Source organism: Hypanus sabinus, chromosome 10 (assembly GCF_030144855.1).
Source record: "Hypanus sabinus isolate sHypSab1 chromosome 10, sHypSab1.hap1, whole genome shotgun sequence".
Lineage (NCBI taxonomy): Eukaryota > Metazoa > Chordata > Chondrichthyes > Myliobatiformes > Dasyatidae > Hypanus > Hypanus sabinus.
The window spans coordinates 40218410-40245128 of record NC_082715.1 but is presented as its reverse complement, the minus strand read 5'-3'; the positions used below and the strand labels follow the sequence as shown (position 1 = coordinate 40245128).

General features: G+C 38.4%; 2 protein-coding genes across 12 annotated transcripts in view; one reads left to right on the top strand and one right to left on the bottom strand.

Annotated features, from left to right (window-relative positions):
• LOC132400604 (uncharacterized) overlaps window positions 1-25269 on the top strand; it is a 261413-nt gene extending 236144 nt beyond the window's left edge. The window contains exon 3 of the mRNA XM_059981734.1: window positions 17023-25269. Within this exon, the coding sequence (XP_059837717.1) occupies window positions 21576-22610 (1035 nt within the window). The 5' untranslated portion in view covers window positions 17023-21575 and the 3' untranslated portion in view covers window positions 22611-25269. The remainder of the gene's footprint in view (window positions 1-17022) is intronic.
• The window catches only part of LOC132400603 (dystrobrevin beta), a 488265-nt gene continuing 472109 nt past the window's right edge, over window positions 10564-26719 (bottom strand). For 9 of the 11 annotated variants that reach the window (XM_059981722.1, XM_059981724.1, XM_059981723.1 and 6 more), the window contains one exon: window positions 10564-13724. In XM_059981722.1, coding sequence (XP_059837705.1) covers window positions 13648-13724 — 77 coding nt within the window. In that variant the 3' untranslated portion in view covers window positions 10564-13647. Of the gene's footprint in view, window positions 13725-16855; window positions 16885-26719 lie in introns of all 11 variants that reach the window. The other 2 variants (XM_059981728.1, XM_059981729.1) reach the window with 1 other exon arrangement.

Below are 26719 nucleotides of genomic sequence, written 5' to 3'. Positions count from 1 at the left end.
TTTTAATCAAAGTGGTCAACAGGTATAACTTATGAAGTTTCACTGGGAACACTGGATGATATTAGAAAAGCTTTCGTTATCAACTTGTGTAATAATATGGGTGCGATGAAGTTTATGATGAATGTCATTTAGATCAATGTACAATAGGATTATTCCTTGTTTGCTTGGATTGATAGTAAATTACAATATTTGTCCTTTATGATAAAGTTGAAATTATATTTAATTTAATCAGCAATGTTATATAAAATGTATTTTATTATATTTTGAGCACAGCATCTTTGGAGTGGCTGATCATATCCATACCAGAACAGTGTCAGATCGATTATTAGATCAGATGGATTATGATGCGTGGGGTTCCTTGGCAAGTAACTGAATAGTTTTGTGTGTTTAAATCATTGGTTCCTGACATGAAGATTAATCTTATCAGGTGTTGAGTTTTCTTGATGCAATAAGGAGAGGTGTGTTTTGACCTGCTGAAGCTGTGTTCTTGAAAAGTTCTGCTGGACGCATAATTGGTGAATGCAAATCACAACAGTTAGAATATAGAAATTTACAGCATATTACAGGCCCTTTGGCCCACAATGTGCTGACTATCAACTGTGCTTGATAGTTTAAGCTAATCAATAGAGAAGTGCAAAATATAAGCCTGATGGTTCAAATACATAGCTTCTCCTTATTAATACCCCATTGGCCAAAAGATAAGGGCTTGGTTTTAAACTATCTCAATACTGAAGCCATTTGCAGAGGGAAAAAAAAGGATCAGCCATTTTGAATGGCGAAGCAGATTCGATGGGCCTATTCTGCTTCGATGTCTTATCATCTTTTGGTCTAAGTGCATCTGAGTACCTTGGGTGAGTTCACTTCCTTATAGTGCAGAACTTCCTGCTGTTCACTGCATGCCTTCTCACTGAGAGAAAACCAGTCTTAATGCCAATCCTCCACCTAGAGTTTTGTGAAGCATAGAACTTTTGTTGTCAAGAGAAATGATATCCTTCATGAACTCTATATGATTGCAGCTTTTGTTAATGATGTGAACAAGCTCTCTATTCTCTATCTTGATTTAAAGAGTAACAAAATTAACTTCTGTGGGAGTTACCATAATAACTTTACAAAATCGGACCTATTGGTTGAAACGGTTGTGTTTCCTGACTCAATATTTTCAAGTGGACATGCAAGTTTAATGAACAACTTTGACTAACAAACTCATATTTCCTGCTCCTCATGTTTCCATATGATATAGAAGCCAGCTCTTAGGTCCCTGGAATCCATGCCAGCACTCCGCCTGAACCCATCAATCCCACTCACCTTTCCCCGCACATACACTCCGATTCCCTCATCAGCAACCAAATATTAGGGATTATTTATAGTAGGTAATTAACCAAAACAACGGAGACATTAGAAAAGGTGGTAGTGAACACCACAATCACCGGCAAGACACAACTTCCATGCATCAAGCAGTATTGAACACAAGCGGTTGGGACTGTGAGCTCACTGCACAACTTGCAATGCCATTGTGTAGCCTACACCATTGCAATCTGTGAGAAGAGTCTGAGAGCATGGTGAGCCTTTGGCATCATTTTCCTCAAAGAGCAGTGTAAGTAGAATTTTTCAATGTTTTTGTGATGGAGGTTGATATTTGATAGATGAGAACGAGTTGTTGAGCTAACAACTAAATCAGCCTTAATCCTATGAAATAATGGAGAAAGTTTGGGGGCTCATGAATTAATCCTGCTTCTTGGTCAAGTGTCTTATAATATGATGCAGAAACAAAATTTGCTGACTCTATCAAGGGCACAGCCCTCCCCACTATCAAGGTCATCCTGAAAAGGTGGTGCCTTGAGGAGGGAACTTCCGTCATAAAGTAGCCTTCACACCTGGGGAGGAGGAGCTTGAAATCTCACGACTCAATAATTGATTCCGAAAAATGATTCTGAGAATGCAAGTGGTTATTATTACAGTAATATATTTCAAAATGTTATAAAAATTAGACAATTCCTTCCATTCATTAACTGTGATAGCTTCATCAGGAAATGATGTGGCAGATTACGTAAATTTGTTATTACACACTTGCGTTTCCTTGATGTTACACCTCTTTAAGTACACATTACCGATGAAAAAAAAATTTACACGCAGAATATATTTTATTCACTAATGAGATTGTTCAAGAAATCTAAGGCATATTCAGAATCTGTGTTGATCCCAAATGCACAGGTGAGAAACCAAAAGCGCAGCAGCTACATGAATAAGAAACTCAGAACAATCAGAACTATAAAGTTAAGCAAACTAGAATCTGTCAGAACTTCTTAAGAATCCACTAATCTTATGTAAAATGCAACAAAAATGTGTTGCATAATTAAAGTAAGTCGGTATACTGTTCTTCCCACAAGTTAAATATTTTCCATAAATATTTGTCTTTAAAATGTTAGTTTTCTAGTTACCCTTTTCTTCCTTTAAACAGGAGAGGATAATCTATTGAAATCAATGCAGATAATTATGAGATCGAGACACTCCTGGCTCTGGAAACCAAGGGAAGCATTGGCAGGCAAATGCAACTTGGTGAACTTCATATGACCTCAAGTTAAGGGAGTACAGAACAAGGGAGATCAATCAACAATATTTAGAATAATTATTTCCACAGAGAACAAAGGATTGATTCATGTGAAAGTAGGGAGGTTCTTCCTAGTTTTCTGGCTAATATTTACCTATCTGCTGCCATCATATGTAAGAAATAAGAAATAGGAGCAGGAGTATGTCATCTGGCCTGTCAAGCCTGCTCCACTGGGATGGCTCTGTGAATCCTTGTCCTGCACACCTGTGCAGCACAGCCATGATCCTGGCTACTGCTGCCTTCCCTCAATGAGCTATCTCCCCCAATAGTGTCAAAAGCAGCCATTATCCTGCCACTTTCTCATTAGACTTACTTGAAAATCGGCGATCGCATTTCTTACATTGCAATATGTGGTGAACTACATATACCTGTCTGGACACGCCCCCCTGCTGACTGCTCCTGTGGCTCCTCCCACAGACCCCGGTATAAAGGAGATCAAGGCCTGAGCCCTGCCCTCAGTCTCCAGGATGTAGTATGGTGGTCAATTGCTGCTTGTTCTTTCTTCCAGCCAATAAAAGCCTATATCTCGCCTCATGTCTCGGAGAGTTATTGATGGTGCATCACAACAGTAACTACACTTCATAATTCATTGACTGTAAAGTACCCCGGGACATCCTCAAATCACAAACACCCTGAGCCAGTTTTTTTTTCTTTTTGCAGCACTCCACTGAATTGCTGTAGCCGAAATAAGTTTTGCGGAAATTAAGCACTTCTTAGATGACAAACCACAAATTTAAGTTCAAAGTACACTTATTATCAAAGTACATGATACAACCTTGAGATTTGTCTCCTTACAGGCTGCCTCAAAACAAAGAAAAAAACCCATTTAAAAAAAACCTGTCACTCAATGTGTAGAGAGAGAAAAACACAGATCGCGCAATCCACAAAAGCAAGCAAATAGTGCTCAGAACTAGGTCTACAAAAGAAAATCTGTCCACAGACACAAAGCTGCAGACCCAGTTCTGTGCAGAACTAACATCATAGAGCAGCAAGCTGAACCAGCCTGTCCCTCGCTGTGCACCCCAACACATTTTTCAATCTAGTCGTCCAAACATTGGGTTCTGTCGCTTCGATGTGCTCTGGGGCCTAGACCCTGCTACCTCAACACGGCCTATATCTGACCTTTCCAAGTCAGCCCAGCGCTTAAATCGTCATCCAAATGTCAGGTACCGTTGCTTCGATATGCTCTGGGGTCTGGACTCTGCCGCCTCAATTCGGTCTGTATCTGTCCTTCCCAATTCGGCCTGGTGCTTAAATCAATCTAAGTTTGGATCTTTCCTGCTGCCTTGCCTTGCCTTGGTTCTGCCACATTGAATCACCTCCAAGTCCAAAGGGAAGTTACAAGCTATTGTTTATGGTGATCATTTAATAGGAAAAGTGTGATTAACAAAGTCTTCAGATGTTTCCTTTGTTTCATTGGCCACCAGCAAGTTGTCACTGAGCTTCACCAGAAAATTAAATAAAAATAAAATTAAAATGGTAGATTATTATTATTAGATGCAGCAAGATACAATGAAGATACTGCTTTGCACACCAACTGTACAGACCATTTCAAATCCATGCATTGAGGTAGTACAAGGGAAACAATAACAGAATGCAGAATAAAGTGTTAACAGTTACAAAGAGCAATGCCGACAGACAATAAGATGCAAGGCTATAACAAAGTAGATTGTGAGGTCAGGAGTTGATTCTTATTGTACTAGGGGACTGAGATAGAAGCTGTTCTTGAGCCTGGTTGTACGTGCTCTTAGGCTTTTGTTATTTTCTGCTTGACTGGGGGGTGGGGGAGAAGACAGGATGTCCGGAGTGGGTGGTGTCAGTGATTAGACTGGCTGCGTTAACAAGAAGTGTAGACTGTGTCCACGTTGTGCTGAGCTGTGGTCACAAGTCCCTGCTGGTTCTTGTGGTCTCGGGCAGAGTAGTTGCATACCAAGCAATGATGCTTTTGGATAGGATGGTACATGACACCATGGTATAATACATTATATCATGTATTATGGTACATCAATAAAAGCTGGGAAGGGTCAAAGAGGACCAGCCATGTTTCTTAAGCCTCTTGAAGAAGTCGAGGTCGTGGTCCACTTTCTTGGCCATGATGTCAACATGATTGGACAGGTTAGGCTATTGCGAATGTTGACTCCTAGCCACTTCAAGCTCTCAAATCTCACAACCTCAATGCTATTGAGCATGTGCACTACTCCTCTTCCTAGAATAAAAGACCAGCTCTTTTGTTTTGCTGGCATTGAGAGAAATGTTATTGTCATGACACCATGTCACTAAACCCTCTACTTCCTTCCGTACTCCAACTCATTGTTCTTTGATATACGGCCCACTATGATGGTGCCAGCTGCCAAATTGTAAATGGAGTTAGGCCAAATAGGAGTAAATTGTATGACCTACTTCTGGCATTGGTATTATTCCAGAAGTGGTTGAGGTTGGCCTTACTTCTGATCACAGTTCTGCCACATCTGTTTTACAGTATGAAAGAGCGCTTGAAGTCCATGACGATTATATGCTCAAGGCACAAAAATAAAAGAAGTCACTTTGCTTAAGGATAAGAATAAAAGAAGAATAGTTTGAGTTCCTAAGGGTTGTACAGACAATACTATTGCTTGAGGTAGGGAATATTGCTAAGATAAGTCCTGAATGCAGTAACCACCAAAATGTGGAACAAAAATGATGGAGGGAATTCAGATTACTTATATAGTTAATGGTCTTGGAAAATACTCTCGGGATATAAAAATAAAGATATGAATTGGAATCATTATATTTTTTACATTTTTAAGATTACTTGGATATTAAAATTGGAACTGCCATGGCTATTCCTTCTTTGGTGTTCTCAGGTCTTTAATATTTTCAGGACTGATTTCAGGTGATGGGAATGAAAACTAAGGCCTAATGTCAAAATGATGTCTACCAATGTCTCTCCATGTCACTACATTTGAAGACTGAAGGTACATGAAAAGAAATTTGCTTGGGATTTGGCCATCATATTCTGAACAGGAAACTTACAACTCACAACATCCTTCCCCAGAGTCAATGAAATTAATGAAACGTTAGATATCATTCTTTTGGTTAACTTAGAAAATTCAATCCTTTCAAAGTTGTTTTAGATCGTGTGAAATAAGTGAAATGTTTGCATGAACATGTGGCAGAGCAACACAGAACTGTTGTACTTTCAAGAAAACAATACTTCGTGAAAAAAACATTTTAATGTTTAAAAACAACCTTTTTCAGCTATTTATCCATTTTTTTGCAGCAAAAGATGACAAGCTGAGAAGTGTCCTTGTTATTTCTTGCTGCAAATTCTATTTTAAAGATATTCTGATTCATACATTTTATGGTACTGTTCACTCTAAATAAATAATCTATTTTGGCACAATGGTATTAGATGAACAGTACTGTTCAACATTTTAGGAGTTAATTAGCACAAACATGAGAAAATTATTTAAATGTTTATTACCACTTTTCTCTAAACATTAATAAAACCACCCCCAATCTTTCAGCTGGAGACCCTCATTCTCTTTCATCTAAAAAATGCATCGTGTCCACGAGAGTCCACTAATTTGTAATCGTAACAGAAGACAGTGCTGGTTATTTAGTGCAGGAAATCCTTCAAGACATTTCACTGTATTAAAGGGCAATATAAATGCAAATATTATTACTGAAATTAATCAACCATGTCAAGACTTAACAAATCCAAGGACTATAAAACCTTTCTAAGCGAATCTCCACATCATAAACCAAATGTACCAATGTGGCATTGTTATCATGTACATTCCACATGAACAACTTGGCATGCTCAGAAATTAGATCAGATTTCCTTTAGCTTTAAAAATCACTAATACATTGGATTAGTCACAATCCTTCAGGATTTTTGCTGCTTAAGAAAGAGAACTTTTACAAAAGTTTGTATCTTAATTTGAAAATTTAATCTGCATCTATTTGAGGGCTCTTCAAATTAAGCTTAATCAGTTTTTTTTTGTTGAAGGTACTAGCAAAAAATTCCTATTTTTTCTTTTGTTTATAATTAAACTTGTAAACATCAATTAATCCATCAAATAATTCAATATAGCTACTTTCATTTTCTACAGGTATTTAAGATTTGGATTCTCTAAGACTTTGTATATTTTAGATTCTTGCTTTTTCACAATTAAAGGCTACAATGCTTTCAATACACCATTAACATTTTTTCATGCAAATAAATATTATGTTTTGTTGTGCTGGTAGATTGCAAGGTTTGGGCTTGGAATTTACACTGACATGTAATGGTGTGGTCAAGAGCAACCTTTGGATAAAGGAAATATGACACCAGCCTTTGGAGTGTGCAATGCACATTTAAAGGTGAAATCCAGAATCTATACCACAGAGTATGTGCTGATTTGCAGCCTTTCCCAATAAAATCTCTTAAGATCAATGGAGACAGAAATTATTGTCTGTTCTCAGTTTTCAATCGTTATTAATTTCAATGGAACCACATTTCAAAAATTTGAGCTTGATGAGCTATTTTTGCAGTAAAATGCCCCAAAATTCATACGCATTGTTCCACGATGCACATCTAATGTCTTAATGTGAACTAACACAGAATACAGCAGAACAACTTTCTTTGATCTGAAGAATACTTTTTTTCTTGTGGGGATTATCATTTCTCAGAAAAAAAGTATCTGCAAAATCTGCAACATTTTCTGACAATTTCAGCCTCCAACAATTTATGTGTTCCAGATTTTATTCTCATTCTTCAAAATGGTAATTGAAAATTGTAATTTTACTTCAGTTTAACTTTCAGTGTTATTGATGCACAGGTTCTCTAATAACATTATAGATTCTAGACGTAAGAAAGCTCCAAGAAATAAAACCTAACAGTAAGGTACTTTGCGAAAGGAGGAACGCCTGCCATAGTGTTTGATAGACATTTTAGGATATTTTCATTTTATGTAGATGCTGAATGCATTCTCTGTCACTAATGTAATGCATGAAGTTCTTTGACTCCAGTTTGGATGTGAAGACATTGGAACAATGGAGGATATTCCCAAAAACTATCAGGACAAACAGGTGCATGTGAGACTTACATACATTTATTTATTGATTGATTGAGATACAACACACAATAGGCACTTCCGGTCCTTCAAGCCGTGCTGCCCAACAGTCACCCGATTTAATCCTAGCCTAATCACAGGACAATTTACAAAGACCAATTAATCGACCAACCAAATTACGTTCTTGGACTGTGTAAGGAAACCAGAGCACCTGAAGGAAATTCACATGGCTACGGGGAGAACATTTGAACTCCTTACTGGCAGTAGTGCGAAACAGGCCTGGGTTGCCTGTTCTGTAAAGCATTGCGCTAATCCAGGGGTGGGCAAACTTTTTGACTTGTGGGCCACAAAGGGTTCTAAAATTTGACAGGGGGGCCGGACCAGGAGCAGATGGACGGAGTGTTTTGGTAATACACCTCATAAGAGAAAATAAAATATCATGGGATATGTAGAAAACATGTGCTTTAATTTCAATTGAAAATGAACAAATGCATTACAACAAAATATCTGTCTTTGAAGTCCCATGCTATTTAGCTATTTATTGAAATGTCTTTTAAAACACTGAAAATTAAATGAATAAAATACAGCTTTTTTTAATAGTAACAGTTATTATTTTAAAGCACTGAAAATTCTGTTATCCTTCAGAATATTATCATCATCACTCTCCTCCTGACTGTCTTTATTTCAAAAACGGTAGGAGATGCAGGTCTACTTGTCCTGCTCCTTCTTATTTAATTGTCCCGTGCCAAAACTCAACAACGACCCGCACAATGACAGAACAGTGAGAGCGCGCCAATATGCAGAGCTCTGTGCTCGCAAATCCCCGCAGGCTATCTCCCTTAGCCGGAACGCTGGCTAATTGTGAGCCGGTTCGGATGTGCCAGGAAATGGGTTGCCACAAGGTCACAAAGTAAAGCGCAAATGTGGAGTAACATGCTGCACCTCAACAAAGGTCAATGTATATAGAGTGTGTCATCTATTGGGAAGACGCCAGAATTGCGGGGAAAAAACGTTAACAAGGTTTATTAATATAATTTCATCAAGTTCTGCGGGCCGGATTAAAAAGCTTAATGGGCTGCATATGGCCCGCGGGCCGTAGTTTGCCCATGCCTGCGCTAATCACTACTCGACTGTGCTGCCCCATCCACATTGAGGTGGATGCTATTGGTTCATCAAAATAAAATCTTAACGTACACAATGAACAACATTTTTGTACTTCAATGCTGGATCAGAGCTCAAACAATAATTTATGATTCCAACATTCATTATTAATAGATGGTTAAAATTGCAAAGACATTGATTTCTCTAACCAAGTTGACATGAAAAAAAGGATCATATAAAACAATTAAGTTCTTCTGGATTGACACCACTTTGAATCAGTGTTAATTCTTCAAAATGTTTCAACATCTGTTTGACATGGATATCCTTCTTAAGTATCCTTGTAAGGAAGAAGCTAAATTGCATTGTTTTTAAATAATTAATATAATTCTGCTGCTTGGTGGAGAACCTCAATTTTTTAACAGCCCTTTTTTTTCTGCTCTGGAAAAAATACCATGAAGGATCTTCAGACTTCATGCTTTCAGAGGGCTAGTGACCCTTTTCTTTTGTCCAGTATCTGATTAGCTTATACGAGAAACTCCTGATAAAATACCACAGAACCCCATTTAGTCATCCCTCTTTATCCGCGAGTTCCGCATGTGCAAATTCAACCAACCACAAATCAAGAAAACCCAAAAGTGCTCTTCCAGCACTCATTGCTCGAGCATTATTTGCCTCGCATCTCGTTCGTGTGCTACTTTGTTCCTGTGAAAAAATGGCTCCTAAACAGCAATTATGTTGTCAAAGCAATTCCTTGAAGGCTAAGAGTGCTATCTCTCACCAAGAAAGTAGAAATATTACATCTTTTGAAAAGTGCCATGTTGTTTTCCGAAGTGGGCCATAAGGTCAGTAAGAACAAATCGAGCATTTGCACAATAAAGCAGAATCAAGCTGAAATTCATGGAAATGTTAGTGCCGCCCCTACAACGGCAAACATGGTCTCTCTGGTTCATGATAAAGTGCTCGCGAAGACTGCGAAAGCATTAAGTGTGTGGTTAGAGGGCATGTCACAGAAGCATATCTCTGTCGATGGCCAAATTATATGTGAAAAAACTCTTAGTCTCTATGAACACTACTGTGACGGGGTTGATGAGAGTGAGAGAAAAGAGTTTAAGGCTAGTAAGGGATGGCTAGCTTGCTATGTAGCGTGCTACAGCCTCAAGATCACGGGAGAATCAGTTTCTCATTTGTTTGCTGCTTGTGTTGTGAGCGAGTGGAACACACAGTTATTTTTCTTGTCAATATTCCCTAAACATTACAGTATAACAACTATTTACATGGCATTTACATTGTACTAGGTATTATAAGTAATCTAGAGATGTTTTCAAGTATACGTAGGTTATACGCAAATACTATGCCATTTCATATAGGGGACTTGAGCATTCGCGTTTTTGGCATCTGCGGGAAGTCCCAGAACAAATCCCTCGCGGATAAGGAGGGCCGACTGTACTTGTCCATTTGCATGGAGGCCTGTCTTGTTAGGTTTTAATATATTCTTATCAATTGAAAAACAAAGTACGATCTACAATCCTCATCTACTCTTGCAAAATTCCTAAGAACAGCAAAAAGCCTTGCATTCAAGCCTTGATCAAGAATTATGCGAGCAGACACTTATAGGTTGTTATGTGGAAAAAGTCGTAACTCGGAAATAACAGCTCTACCCTTGAGAATTTTGTTATTGTTAACATAAAACTAAATTGTGTCAGCATTTGTAATATTTGGATTTGATACAACTTTAACTACAACTTCAACTATTCTTATTTATTTGCTTCAAGTTTGCTATCAATGCCATTATTTCATACATTAAAGTCCACGATGTACTGACTTTCAAAGATATGATTCAACTTTATTTGTGACTGAATGAAGAATAATGACTCCACATTTTTTGTGCAGCATTACATCAGCACAACATAATAAATAGAAAGATGACAACCGGCATTAGTTCCACAAATAAAATAAAATTCTTAAAAACAATCTTTGATCTGGCTATTTATCTTTGTATCTTTTTTTATTTTCAGCAGTCAGGGGAAAGCCAATGCAATGTAAAACAGCATAACATCGAGACATTGTTCACAGGTGGCAAGTTTGGGTTACACAAAACTGGTTAACGATAGTAAAACATCATGAATTCAAACTCACAACACATTTAAGATACTATACAAATTAACTTAGAATTGCATAATTTACAAGTGGCCGATTTCAATGTGAAGAATGACCTCACTTATAACATTACTATTATACAGATTTTCTAGCTCATTTAAAATTTCAGAATCCCTTCTAAAGTTACTCATTTTCTATTAACAATATTGAACTAACTACAACACTACCTAACTCTGCTTGTGTTCTTAAAGCCCCTCTGCTTGCAGAGGAATATATTAGCTACACAGTAGAAAGAAAGCATCTGAAAGATATAGAAACCCTTGCAACAATTAGTCATGCAGATCTGAGTGTACAGTGACAGTTATCATGCTCTTTCAATCTATCCCACCAACCTTTCAGCCTTTGGAATATACTTCAATTTTAACTTTCCGTTTTTCTCAAGAGATCAATAAAGTAACAGTTGGAGCTTTTGGTGTCTGTGTAAAGTGAAGAGTACCTACCAATTCTGAGCCACAGCAAGCTCAGTTGATGGTGCTGGAATTAAATCCTGGCGACCCAATCAAATCAGAACCGAAAACTATTGGATTTGCATCATGTCCTTAACAAATGGATTCATGGAGGAATAATTAGTCAAAAATGAACCTCAGGTAAGACTGTATTAGAAGTCCCGGTTAAAAGCTTTCTTAAAGTGGTGGGTTTTAATGAGAATCTCAAGGGTAGAGAACATTACAAGGTGTGAATTTCATGTCACACACTTCTCTCCCTTTAAAGTGCTGCACTTGGTTGGTTGACAACATAGCTCTCAAAAGCAGAAAGAGAGAGGGTGAGGCTTGATTGGAAGTGTGTTTGGGGTGTCGTGGGTTTGCAGGTGAAGCTGGTGGGCAAGCTCCAACATTTGAGGCATGAATGGAAGAAGATGAGAGTCTTTCCAAAAAAATTGCTGCGATCAGGCAGTCTGACAACACAGAAGTGGAGACAACACAAAAGAAAAGGTGGAGAATAAAGCTCCTTAGAAAACTAATCTAAATAGATTTTCTGCAACTTAGCTAATCAAGGTAACTTATCATAGAAAGCCAACGATTAGAAGATATTTCAGTGGCAATGTGAATGCAGAAAAATTGCCCATTCCACCCAAAAAAAAATCCCAGCCTTAGCCTTTGAAAGTCACTTATTCTAGAAATTCAGATTTGGCTTATAAAATTTCTCCTGCTGGCTTGTTTTCCTCCAGCTGAATTGAAGTGATGAAGAAACAAGGCTTTATATTAGAATCAAACAAAGATGCACCATTTTATTTCTCTCAGCATGGGCATAGAATTTGAGGATATAAATAACAACTTTGTAAACTTCATCAAAATTTGAGATTAAAATACAGTACATTTTTCTCTTGAACTAATGCAAGTTCAAATTTGCAGATGCTGAATAATAAAAGCAGAAAATTCCAGAATTACTCAGCACTCAGAGAACTTCTATGTAAAGAGAAAACAATAACTATTTCTCTTTCCACAGATGTTGCCTGATCTTCAGCATCTTTCTGGCACTTTCTGTTTTTATTTGCTGTTGAAAGTTGAGTGTCTGTGGAATGGAATCGCAGTTGAAACATAAGCAATATCACAGCTTTAAATAATTCTAATGAATTGTTCTCATTACAAGCAAAGGCAGGAAAAGCTGATTAGAAATAAATACTATGCAAATTCAGATAAATATTTTGAATTTTGTTATCTTTGGTAAAGGGAAAATGCCTCTTCTTCAAAGGGTTAAGATACTTAAACAGAGGTCATAGTACAAAGTATTTTACATTGAGTATGATGGCTCAAATGACACATCTGTATTGCCTGCTTATTTCTTAAGAAGAAGTTCTGCGTTTCCAACAGTAAAAGGAAGTTAAAAAATGAAGATACTGGAAATCGGAAATAAAAATAAGAAATTGCTGGATACACAGAGACAAAAGGTCTTTAATTTAAAAATTAAATTTTATGTCGCTTTCCATATGTGCCCTCTAAACAGAATTACCTGTTTTAAATTCCAATTTCCCCTTCAATTTGCTTACAAAACAGGTCTTTTGAGTCAGCTGGAAATAACTACATTCAGTTATAGTCTGGATCACTTATTTTTATTTAAGTGAGAAAACTACACCTGCAAGCAAATGATTTTAGCAATTTCCAATTCGGACACTTCTGCTTTCTGTAGGCTTCAGCCTTGGCATCCAAGCATAGAAATAGATGAATTCATGAAGTTTCACATAAAGGGAAAACTTTTATCGAATGGTGAATTCTGATACCACAGATGATACCTTTATCAGAGAAATTAATTTGAACTCAAACCTGAGAAATGTCGAGATAGCAAGAATAGCATTGCTGGAATATAAAAATGTTGCCAGCTGGTTTAGGCAACGTAATAAAGAAATCCCTTAATATATACCCTCAGCAGATTTAAATGAAAAAATGCATTCCAAGCACTGAAGGACAAATTCAAAGTATAAATTGTCAGAGGACAGATATGAAAAATACAGCAGCAAAAGACAAATTCAGCAGCAAAATTCCACTGCTTCAGTAGTTCATTTACGTAAGTTTCCAGCATTGAGTTGCCAATGCTGCTGTTTTATACATAAGAAAATAATATCTAGACTCTTGGAACAAATCCATAATCAAGAAAAAGGTAAGAATTTGTTCAAGATGAAAATAAAGCATGCACCAGATCTAGAAGACAGAAATGAATGTGTCCTGTGCCAAAGTCCTTCAATGAGTAGAAGTTTATTGTTCAGTAGAAGGCTGATCTGTTTTCTTTTACATTCACATAATGATGTCGTCAACAACTGACTGGGAGTGGTTCAAATGGCTGAACAAAAGTCAAATATGATTGGTTTCTTCGTGTAGTCACTGTGCCTGAAATATATAATAGTGGGAAGATGAAACCAAGAGAAAAAAGTTCTGGTTAATTTCAAACTTGATATTTGATGATGAAACCAAGAGAAAAAAGTTCTGGTTAATTTCAAACTTGATATTTGATGATACTGCAATTGCCAAAGGGGAAACAACCATACAATTGTCCTCTAGGCTAGTATTTAATATAAATAAATAGATCTGAAAAAGACAAAATAGAGGCCAAGGAACACACACAAGTTGCTGGAGGAACTGTTTACTCTTTTCTGTAGATGCTGCCTGGCCTGCTGAGATCCTCCAGCATTTTGTGTGTTTTGCTTGAATGTCCAGCATCTGCAGATCTTCTCGATTTAAAATAGTGGTCAATTGCTCTTTGCTACGTTATTGAGCTCATTTTACACAAACAATTGCCTCAGATCTGAACCTCAAGCTGAGCCTTCAGCTAATCTTTGGCACACATGACAGTAGCAAGGATGATTTCACCCAAGTTTCCAAAGCTTGGATTGTTGCCATCACTGTCAGTGTCCCTTGATTGAAATCTTGGATTATAAAACATATCTAGGATACAGTATATTGATTTTTGGAGCAAGGTCTAAATAATGAGATCATACATTCTTAGAAGTACGCTACCCATTAATGAAGAAGGATGAAGTACTTCTGATATTGGGCTTTGAACCTCAAAATAACGGTCAGATAAGGCAGAGGTATTTGACAGTGAGGAAATCACATTCGAGTTTCTGCTGCCATCACAAGACCTACTGAACCAGGATGATCAGCAGAGAGGATTTAAGGTTATGCAATAGCAACAAAAGTTGATCTGAGAAGAATCAGGAAGTGTTAAATTGGGTTTTGGGTTTGGATGCCAGTGTAGAAGGACATAATTGCAATGGAGGAATGTGGTACAGGTTCATCAGATTGATTCCTGGAATGTTGTATGAAGAAACACAAAACAGATTGGTCTGAAATTCTCCAAAATTTACAGGATGCTTTCCTTTTCTGGAAAGCTTAAAACCATGGTCACAATCTCAAATGAAGGTGGCAGCTTGAGAGGAAATTCTTTCACCCGAACAAATGTTGATACTTGGAATTTTTATTTTATGTTATTTAGAGGCACAGCACAAAACAAACCCTCCCGGCACAAAAGGCCGTGCTGCCCAGCAACTGAGTTGATACGAGCCTAATCACAGGACAATTTTCAATGACCAATGAACCAGTATGTTATTGAACTGTTAAGAGGACACCGGAGCACCCATAGGAAACCCATGTGCTCATGGGGAGAACGTACTTATGACATTAGAGTTGAACTCCAAACTTTGACATCCCAAGCTGTAATAGTGCTGTGCTGATCACTATACTACAGTGAAGCCCTAAAAAATTTTATACATAAGTATAAATTTTCAAAGACTCAGTAACTGGCTATATTCCAGGCAAAGATGAGAGGCTATCATATGAGGAGTGCTTGGCAGCTTTAGGCCTGTACTCACTGGAAGTTAAAAAAAATCTGTGAGGATCTCATTGAAACCTGCAGAAAGAACTGGATAAGGTGGATGTGGAGAGAATGTTTCCTCTGGTCAAAATTAAGGGTTAACGTTTCAGAACAGAAGTAAGGAGTAATTTTTTTTAGCCAGGGAGTGCTGAATCTGTGGTGGAGACCGTGGGTATATTCAAAGCAGAAGTTGATAAGATTCCTGATTGCTTGGGGCATCAAGGGATATGGTGAGAGGGCAGGTGCATGGGGTTGAGTTGGATCCGGGATCAGCCATGATGAAAATGGCAGAGCACACTTGATGGCCTGAATGGCCTAATTCTGCTCCTATGTCTTATGATCTGATTTTTAGATTTTAAGGGAATGCAGAGATACAAAGTGAAGGAAGGGATAGAAAGGGAGGCTACTGAAGTAGCGTAAATGCAGAGATCATGTAAGAATCAAATCGATCCTGTTGTTTAATAATGGTGAACTCAAAAGGAGTTCAGTGGTAAATACCTGCTCTCAATTCAGATGTTCCTGATGCAGGAAACTGATACTGTGATGATGCATGATCTTATGAATTCAGGAGTAGGTGAGGCATGAAGAGACCATTTGGTCTACTCATGCTTATTTTTTTATGCTCCTTTGTGGGTTTTGGATGAACATCCTTTCCCTCCGTCAATTTGGTGAGCTGTGCACCTCCGATCAGAAATACTTCATCCCCACCAGACCTGGCAGTTCAAAAGACCAGCTAACGCTTGAGAAACGTGATGTGCACAGCTAGACTTAGAGGCCAGTAATTCTGAACACTGCTACATAAATTTTAATTAGTACTGTACAAGGAGGTGATTGGTATTTCTGTAATTGCCAGGCAACATGGGCATCAAGGGAAATGGGGGAAACAAGTTTGGAAAAGAGGACAAAATCTGATTGAGGTCCAAACTCTGGGTGGACTGCAGAAATGTATCTAAGTGCATGAACATGCTGCCAGTGGCAAGCCAGCCATCTACAGATAGAGTGGATCCTAGGATCCAGATTGGTCTTTAAAACAGCAGGAGTTATACACATTGTAATGACATTGTGGATGGCTGAGCATATGCCCCATCCACTAAGTTATTTAGACAGGAAAACTAAGTTGTTAAAACATATGAATGTTCCTGTATGTTCCTGACATTTAGTAACCATGCAAAAATAACAATTCAATTGAATTACTTTGAAAATTAACTATTTGAGATACAGAACATTAATTAAACCATTTGAAATACATAACTATTGAAAATAGTTGGAGCAAGCAAATTAAATGCTTTAAGTGACCGTACATTTACAGGTGGCTTCACATACAAGTAAATAGACTTGACTGTAGCAGGCTGACCTCAGAGCAGGCTCAGGCAGCAGACTCCCAGGTGGGGAGTTCAGCCAGTTCACAGTCTGTTGCTTAATTCAATTTAGAACCTATTGGTGGAGCCACTCCCACAAACTGGCCAAATGTTTTGAAATTGATGTCTGTTAATAAATTCCAGCAGCTCCCACTGGATATAGAAACAGATTTTAAATACTGTAAATTTGTTAACTTTTCATCTTTAGCCTGAAATCAAATGAAGGGAATAAATGATGACTCCAATATCTTTTCATCACTATACTTACTGGCTGTAATTAACTCACTTACTTGAATTAGGTTCCATTTTCCACTTTAACCTGTTGGAAAATAAATTATACAAGTAAAATTCAATCTCTGCTTTGCAGGTAAATTTCTCACCTGTGTTCATGAAGCTGGTAAGTCCTACCACAGAATACATCAAACTTTTATCCCCTTTTCTGCATGTCATCTTACAGATCCAGGCAGGAGCAGAGCCATGCTAAAACAAATTTGCATCACGAAGCCTCCAAGCTGTTCCTAAATTAGGCCAACTTTTAAAAGGCGAACAAATACATCTGAAGCAGATGGGCGACTTCCGGTAAGATGGCGATTGCTTAGCTGCTCCAAACTTTTGTTCCGTTATTTTCGCTATCTTTGCACTAAATGTCTCCATTTTTTAAACCTTAATTAGGAACTTTATTTGGTTTCTTTTACTTGCCTGTGAACACATCTACCTTACAATGTCTAGCAAGAGTTCTAAAACCGGGAGAAAGGAAGTTCCAGCTCTGCCTTCTGAGACCCTCGCTGCGCTGGAACAACACCGAGACGATATTTTAAAGGAATTTAGAACTGCTTTCAAACAGCTGGAAGCCAAAATGGATCGGATCAAAGATAGAGTGGACGAACATGCTGAACGCTTATCTCGCAACGATTCGACTTCTGAAAATTTAGAAAGTCGTGTTCGATACTTGGAGACTCTCTGTTCCAGCCTAGAAGAAAAAAATAATAAACTCATTTCCAAAATGGTCGATCTCGAAAATCGGAGCAGACGTTGTAACCTTTGAATTCTTGGGTTGCCAGAGGCCACCGAACAGGGATCAACCGTGAAGTTTTTCACCGAGTTTCTCTGTGAGATATTCGGGAAAGATTTGCTTCTGAACCTGCCTGAGCTCGAAAGGGCACACCGGGTCTACGTTCCCCCTGGAATTCTGGGCTCCCGCCCGCAACCGGTAATTCTGTGCTTCCATTAATACCAGGTAAAACACCGTCTGATCATGGAGGCACGTCGCAGAGGTACTTTTACTTTCCAAAATACAATCATTCGCTTTGTGGAAGATTTTGCACCCCAGACCTTAAAGATGCGCACTGAGTTTAAAGGTGCAATGAAAGTGCTTTTTGATCGTGGTTTTAAACCCTCTCTTCGCACTCCTGCCGATTTACGAATCACGCGTAGTACTGGAAAATATAAGTGGTTTAAGTCAGTGAAGGAGGCTGAGGCATTTGTTGCAAGTCTTCTGGCTATCCAGCCATCTTCGGAACCCGATTGGACCTCCTAAAATGGTGGATAAGTACTTCTCGTAGTAAAATTACTTTTCCCGGACTCAGACTTTACTTGAATCACTCAGGCACTATATATTGAAACTCTAAGGGCTGTTGACAATCTCTCCCTGGATTTGGTGTGTCTTTTTTAAATAGGCATTCTGTGCTTAATGTTTCCCTATGGACGTTTAAATAGTACTTGTGTAATCTATTTTATTCTTGTGTAACTTTATCTATAGAGTTCTACAATTGACTCTAACTTGTTTTGGAGGTTTGAAGTCTTTATTGAAGGCCTCCCTGTTTGTTGGTTCACAGTTTAACTGCTGATTATTATTATTTATTTATTTTTTTACCTTTTCTTTTAATCTTTGATTTTTTCTCCTCTCTGTAAATGGTTGATAAGTACTCTTCTTGAATCTATAATTTTCCCCTTCCTCCCTTTTCTTTCCCCCCTTTCTCTTACTTTATTCTTCCATAATTTTTCGCGGGTAGGTTAGTTTTGGTTTTCTTCCGATTTTCTCTGTATTAAGTGTTATATTTCTGCAGAAGATGTTCCAATTTGTAGTTATGTTTTCTAGTGCATAAACTAGTTACTATTTGCTATAGTATTTATACGGAACTGCTGTTAATGACACAGATTTGGAAGTTATATTTGGGTTAATTTTTTTGGTAGAGCTAGCTGCCTTTTTTGGTAGCCGTCTAGTTTTGGGTTGTGTGAGTGGGGTGGGTTTTCCATTTCCAACATCACTCACTGTATTTATTGTTTGTCTTTATTGCTCAGGACATGTTTATGTTTTGATTTCACGAATCTATGCTTACATTTCTGCTCCCAGACTGCTATTGTATTGCTTGACTTTTTATATGCCTGCTGCCTTTTATGCATTAGTAATTGATAATGGCTAGTGCACTTAAATTCGTGAGCTGGAATGTAAAGGGACTGAATCACCCTGTTAAAAGGAGGAAGGTATTCTCACATATTAAACAACTCAAAGCTGACATTGCTTTCCTTCAAGAAACTCATATTCGTTGTTTTGATAACTCCCGGCTTCTGTCAAAGTGGGCAGGTCAGCATTTTCATTCATCCTTTGCCGCTAAAGCTAGGGGAGTCTCCATTCTTATTAACTCAAATATTCCTTTTGAATTCCATAATAAAATATCTGATACAAATGGCCATTTTATTATTGTTTCTGGTAAACTATACAACACTAAAGTTGTACTCGCAAACCTGTATGCCCCCAACTTTGATGATGTTAACTTTTTTGAACTTTTTTTTCCTCACTACCAGACTTAAACTCATACTCTCTTATACTGGGTGGTGACTTCAACTGTTGGTTAGATCCTAATCTGGATTGATCGTCCTCTGTTACCAGATCACCTACTAAATCTGCCTTACCTATCCAATCGTTTCTCTCTAATTTTGGTATCTCTGATATATGGCATTTCCTTCATCCTACTGAGAGAGATTATTCTTTTTTTTCACATGTTCACCATACCTTCACTTGAATTGACTATTTCTTACTCGATAACCAACTTATTCCATTGGCCTACTCTTGTGACTATCAGAGTATACTGATTTCTGACCATGCCCTAATTACTCTCTCGCTGAACTTTCCTGGTCTCCCTCAGAGGAATAAACACTGGCAGTTTGATTCAACTTTATTATCGGATGATGACTTTTTAAAATTTATTAAGGATCAGATAACCTTTTATTTTAACACTAATACATCACCTGAAGTGTCATCCTAGATTGTCTGGGATGCCATGAAAGCATATCTGAGGGGGTCAAATAATCTCTTACACAGCAAATCTCAACAGAAGATCCTGTGCAGATCAATTAGACCTCATTAACCAGATTAAAGAATTGGATCAACTATATGCTCAAACTAAGAACCCTGAACTATACAAGAAGCGTGTTGAACTCCAAACTAAATTTAATCTTCTGTCCACTCAACCTGTCGAACGCCAACTTCTCGAAAGCAAAAGTCGCTTTTACATTCATGGGGATAAGTCTGGTAAATTTCTAGCCAATCAGCTGAGGCGTTCCAAAGCCAAACAACATATTACAAAGATCCGGAAGGAGAACGGAGACTTTACATCGGATCATTTAGAAATTAATGACGCATTTAAATTTTTTTATTCTCGGCTTTATTCCTCTGAATCTTCGAATGACAATATCTCTGCTGATCAATTTTTAAAGAATCTGAATATTCCTTCACTTTCATCTGATTCTAAAGCCAAACAATGCGCCTATGTCATCAGAAGAAATATCTTTTGCAATTTCTGCACTGTCCTCAGGGAAATCTCCTGGACCTGATGGGTTCCCTGTAGAATTTTATAAATCATTCTCTTCACTTCTCAGTTTCTCCTCAGTTACTTTCAGTATTATCTGATTTGTTTAATTACGGCAAATTGCCACCCTCTTTCAATGAGGCATCTATTATTCTTCTATTAAAAAAGGGCAAAGACCCAACAGAGTGTTCCTCGTATAGGCCGATTTCTTTGCTCAATGTTGATGTAAAGATCTTAGCTAAAGTTTTGGCTCATAGATTAGAAACCATTATTCCCTCCATTATCTCTGATGACCAATCAGGTTTTATTAAAAACCGTCTCCCTTTTTTTAACATTCGGCTTTTATTTAATATCTTATACTCACTTCCAACTGGGATTCCCGAATGTGTTATTTCCCTCGATGCGGAGAAAGCATTTGATTGTATAGAATGGAACTACCTTTTTGCAGTCTTAGAAAAATTTGACCTCGGTCAAAGTTTCATCTCTTGGATCAAATTGCTGTACCTGTGTCCTACTGCTTCTGTTTTAAATAATTTTCAGAAATCCCAGGTATTTAATCTCAAACGTGGCACCCGTCAGGGAGGCCCCTTAAGTCCCTTTCTCTTTGATTTGGCTATAGAACCTTTAGCAATAGCATTTCGAAATTGTCCTGAATTGACCGTAATTTGGAGAGGGGGTGTTGAGCATAAAGTTTCTCTTTATGCTGATGACTTATTACTCTTCCTCTCAATTCCGTCTACATCCTTACCTCCAATGTTTTCACTTCGTGACCAGTTTAGCCAGATCTCTGGCTATAAACTTAATTTACATAAGAGTGAACTTTTCCCAATTAATAAAGAAGCACAAGAATTAACATTTCGTGATCTCCCTTTTAAAGTAGTCCATAATCAATTTACTTATCTTGGAATTACAGTCACAAGGAAGTTTAAAGATCTCTTTCGTGAAAACTTTGCCAATCTTTCATATACTATAAAACAGAGTCTGGTACAATGGTAACCTCTATCTATGTCTTTGGTAGGTCGTATTAATGTTGTTAAAATGTATGTTCTCCCCAAACTTTTATACTTATTTCAATCTATCCCAATTTTTATTCCTAAATCTTTTTTTGATTCCTTAGACTATTATTTTGTCATATCTGTGGAAGAATAAGCGCTCTAGAATTAATAAAATCCATCTCCAAAAATCTAAAAAAGAGGGTGGCATGGCTTTACCTAACTTTCGTTTATATTATTGGGCAGCTAATATATGTTGTGCTACCTTTTGGTCTTTCTTCCATGGCCAACCCAAGTGCCCTAATTGGGTGGCGATGGAGTTGAGCTCCACTAAAGAATTATCTATCTCTGCACTTCTTGGCTCTGCACTCCCTAGCAGTCTGTCCAGATTAATAGCTAATCCTCTTGTTAGACACACTCTGCGTAAATGGGCTCAGTTTAGGAAATGCTATGGTTTCCATGGTTTTTCTGTTTCCAGCCCTGTCGTACATAATCACCTTTTTTTACCTACCATGTACGATACAGCATTCCAGGTTTGGTTTAGAAAAGGCATTAGACGTTTTGAAGATCTCTTCATTGATAATCGCTTTGCTTCTTTTCAGCAGCTCTCTGTTCAGTTCAATCTGCCCAATGCTCATTTTTTTAGATATCTCCAAATTAGACACTTTATTGCTCCTTTAATTCCTAACTTTCCTGAAATGCCTGCGAAAAATGCTATGGACTTATTTCTTTCCATTAATCCACTAGGTAAAGGTTTAATATCAATTATCCAAGATAAATTAGCAGCCTTACGACGGGCCCCTGTGGATAAAATTAAAATGGCATGGGAGCATGATTTAAATACCTCCTTATCTGATGAGAGCTGGGACTCGATTCTCAAATCGGTTAACTCAACCTCTCTTTGTGCTCGCCATTGCCTTTTACAGTTTAAGATTGTTCATAGAGCCCATATGTCTAAATCTAAACTATCTCGATTCTACCCTGACATTAGTCCGCTCTGTGATAAATGCAAGAGAGGCGAGGCCTCTCGCATTCATATGTACTGGTTCTGTCATAGCTTGGAAAAATTTTGGAAAGATGTCTTCACTACGTTATCGTATATTCTGAATCAGCACCTAGAACCAAACCCCTTAATTGCTTTGTTCGATTTCTGGGGCGAGACAGATTTACATCTGAGTCCGACCAAATGCCGAATATTATCCTTTGCCTCTCTCCTGGCTAGACGCTTGATCCTCCTTAGATAGAGAGATGTTGCCCTGCCCATTCATGCTCAATGGCTTAACGACATTATGGCCTGCTTGGACCTTGAAAAAATTCATTATTCAGTTCTTAATTCGGACCTAAAGTTCAATAAGGTCTGGGGACCTTTTATCGAGTACTTTCATAACCTTCCTCTTGACTAGGGTTTTTTTACTTTTCGGTCCCTTGCTTTCAGCTCCTTTTTTTTTCTGGTAGTAAGCATTACTACCCTCTGTTGCTAAGTGTATTCACAGTCTGGGAGTTTGATTGTCCTGATTTATATTCTCTATATTGGTCTGGAGTTTTTTTTGTGTTGTGGGGCTTGGGGAGGACGGTAAGTTTACTTGTCTTCAATTTTGGTGCTTTTTTTTAAATTCTCTTTCTCTGTATCATATTGTCATTGTATGCTTAATTTTGCACTGTATTAATGTTCCTCATTGTGATTTGGGGTTTTTTAATCTGTAAAATGTATATAAAAAAAACAAAAAAACTAATGAAGCAGATGGGCTACTGTTGTTCTCAGTGTTCATGGATGAATACCACCAACTTTTGGGGACCATACAGACATCTCACTTGTGGCATCATGATAGTTAGTGCATTTTTGTATGGAGAAAGCATGCTGTTCATGCTGTTTATAAATTATTAGAGAACTACAGATATTGGGATATAATGTTAGGATCATTCTACTTACCTTGTATCCTATTTGTGCTTTATAAAATGTTCTTAAAATTTAGAATTCTCTTTGTCATAAAATTGCTCATTGCCACAACTCTTGCATCATGTTATGAAGTGTTACACAGAGTCATAAATTTGTACAGCGTAAGACACGAGCCTTTCGACTTGCAACATCATGTTGCTTGTGGTGCCTCTACACCAATCCCGAGTCTGCCTTGCCTCCTCATGTGCTGCCACGAACATTGCGATTGTACCTGCCTCCTGCCAGTATTTTCCAGATATCAACCACATTTTGTGTAAAAAAAACATTTTTCACGTCTTCTTTAATATTCTTCCGTCTAACTTATACACCTCTTCCCTCTTGCTCCCCTGATTTTGACAACCCCTACCTTGGGAAAAATAATTCTGACTATTAATCTCATCTATGCTTCTTTTAACTTTATTCAGGTCATGACGTCAGCCTCTTTCACTCCAGGGAAAACAAGCACAGACTATCCAACATCTCTCTATAACTAAAATACTTCAATCCAGGCAACATTCTGGTTAATCTCCCTTGTACTCACTCCAGTGCAATCAGATACCCCAGATGTGGCCTAACCAGGGCTTTGCAAAGTTGCAAAATGATGTGTAACTCTTATATTCTCTAATTCGACCTTTGGAGGCAAGCATACTACAGGTGCTTTTCACAACCCTATTATCCACAACCCTGTGTGTGGTTTTCTGGGAGCTATGAACTTGCACCCTGTTGATGAAAAGTCTTTGGACCCCCAGCATTATTTAGACTCACAATCTGAATGCACAGAACAATATGACATATCAAAAATCCATGCTTAATCTTCACAGCAGCATTTGTAATTAAGATTATTCAGCTTTCCATTAGGTATTCTTACATTTACACTTGGAAATTTTCAACTGAACATTGCAGCGATCATTTTTAGATTTATTACTGATTTATTATGTGCCCATACAAAAAGATCTTTAATGAGAACATTAAATGAGACGAAACTTAATTTCCTGGGCCATGTCATCAGAAAGAGAGAAATAGAATGCCTTACATTACAAGGCCGTATGCCTGGGAAACGCGGAAGAGGAAGGCAAAGAAGAAAATATATGGACACTGTTAAAGAACTAACAAATCTAAGAGTGCGAGGTATCATTGACACTATGAGGGATCGTTCGATGTGGAGAACTATGATTGCCCAAGTGTGTAACGTGCAAGGCAAATGAAGAACAGATATTTCATTTAGGCTGCATGGTAACACAATGTGGTGAATTTGTGAATAAGTGGGTGTGATTTTGAGAACATTCAGTAATTGTAGTTTGTAGATAATAAATCTACACAATAATCTTCATCATGTGCACAAATAAACACTTTGACAAAGATAATGTTGGACATCGACAGGGTTGATTTATACAGAGCTTGTTTATAAGAATTTAGTAGTGAACAAAGTTTGAGGAGAATTTAATGCCTCTTAGAATTCACCTTACTGACAAAAAAAAATTGACAACTTAGACCACCAGGAGGACTGATATTGAGGGTGATGGGAAAGAGGCTGTGCTGCAGTATGATATGAGGGAGCTCTTTCAAAGCTTGATTAGATGAATGGCCTTGTTGCATGATCACAATTTTCCAGTCAAGCAGAAATAACTTTACAAATATTTGCCAAGAAACTGGATTGCCTAGGGCTTATATTTTGTGTGCAATTTGCATGTGTCTGGTATTGCTGACGCACCCAACAATGTCCAATTCGTGCAACACATAGTTCCACCCTTACTGAAGCAAACTGGAGATTTGGCACGAATTACGGTGATAATCAACATATCACTGTTGAACTGGGCATACATTGTTGCGTTTTCCCCCCATGATTTCAAGGGGCAATCTGTTGATTTTAGGAAATCTGACTGGAGGGTTTTTTTTTGCATGTTTATGGTGGTAGTTGGGACTTCGGGACAAAAGGCAAAGATGACAAGACGCTACACCACAGAATCCTCAGACATGCAACACCCTACCTTGCCCTCTCTGATGACCATGTACATGGGGCCAGCGTTCCAAGGCTGTAAATTGGTAAACTGGATTATTGTTGTCACACGTACCCAGGTACAGTGAAAACTTTGTTTTGTGTGCCATCCATACAGATCATTTAATCAAATCACTACATTGAGGTAGTGCAAAGGAAAGCAGAATGAAGCGTTACCGAGCATGTGCAGTGGAGATAGACAATAAGGCAAAAAGTCATGACAAAGTAGATTGTGACATCGAGTCCACCTTATCATACATAGGGGCAATTCAATGGTTTTATAACAGTAGGACTGCAATTGTACTTGAACCTGGTGGCATGTGCTTTCTGATTCAAGTACAACTTCTTCTGCCCGATGGGAGGGGGAGGAGAGAGCACGTCCAGGGCCTTTATTCTGTTGGCTGCCTTAGTTAGTTAGCAAGAAATGTAGACGTGGAGGGGAAGCGGCTTTCCGCAATGTGCCGAGCTCTGTCAGTAGTTTCTTGTGGTCACGCAAAACACGCCATACCAAGCCGCGATGCATTCGGGTAAGATACAAGAACAAGAGTTTGTGCATCACAACTACCCCACCTCCGCCAACTCTTAGTCTCTCAGTTTTCTGCAGTCAATTTGTGTTCTGAAGTTGAGGGATAGGCTATTGTCATAATACCACGCCACTAAGCTCTCTATCTCTTTCAACAACTCATTATTTTGAGATTTGGCTCACTGTGTCACCACTGATGTGCAGAGCTGAGGTGATGAGATTAGCTGTGATCTTACTGAATGGCTGGGCAGACTCCAACAGGAGGTGACCTATTCCCGATTCTAATTCATATCTCAGTCCACAATCGTGCAGGTGGCTGTGGATCATCAACACAGTCTCCTGACAGTCAATCACATTTCCAGAAAGCCCATGTGATATGTTCAGCTTCAGGCAACATGAACTGCCAGACATGTTCCTCAGCTAACAACACCTGAGGGAGAATCATCGTGGAGGAGGAGTGATGGAAAATGAAGTGAGGGGAGTAACGTTGGTAAGGCTTATGCAATACTTCCCTAGTGCCAGATTTGAGATCCTGCTGCAGCTGTTGAACACCAGTAAAATGAGAGCCTTATTGTGGAAAACATCACTGGTCTTCTGAAAATGAGATTGTGGTGCCTGCAACAGCCAGGGTACTTTGCAGGACATGTTCCACCGATGCAGAGACTCAGCACTGTGTGTTGCACACTTGGAGGCCAGCAAACCGCAAGCAATGCCCGAGGACGAGCAGCAGACAGATCCAGAGGCTGCCAGACATCAGCTGCTGCCTGAAGAGCAGCAGAAACAAAAGGAACAGCAGAACTGGGGAGGAGCCGGAGATAGGCCTTGGTGAAAAGCACCCGCAGTTGAAGATGAGGGAGGGAGAAATCTGAGGAGCCGAAAGGACTCCCTGATGGAAAGG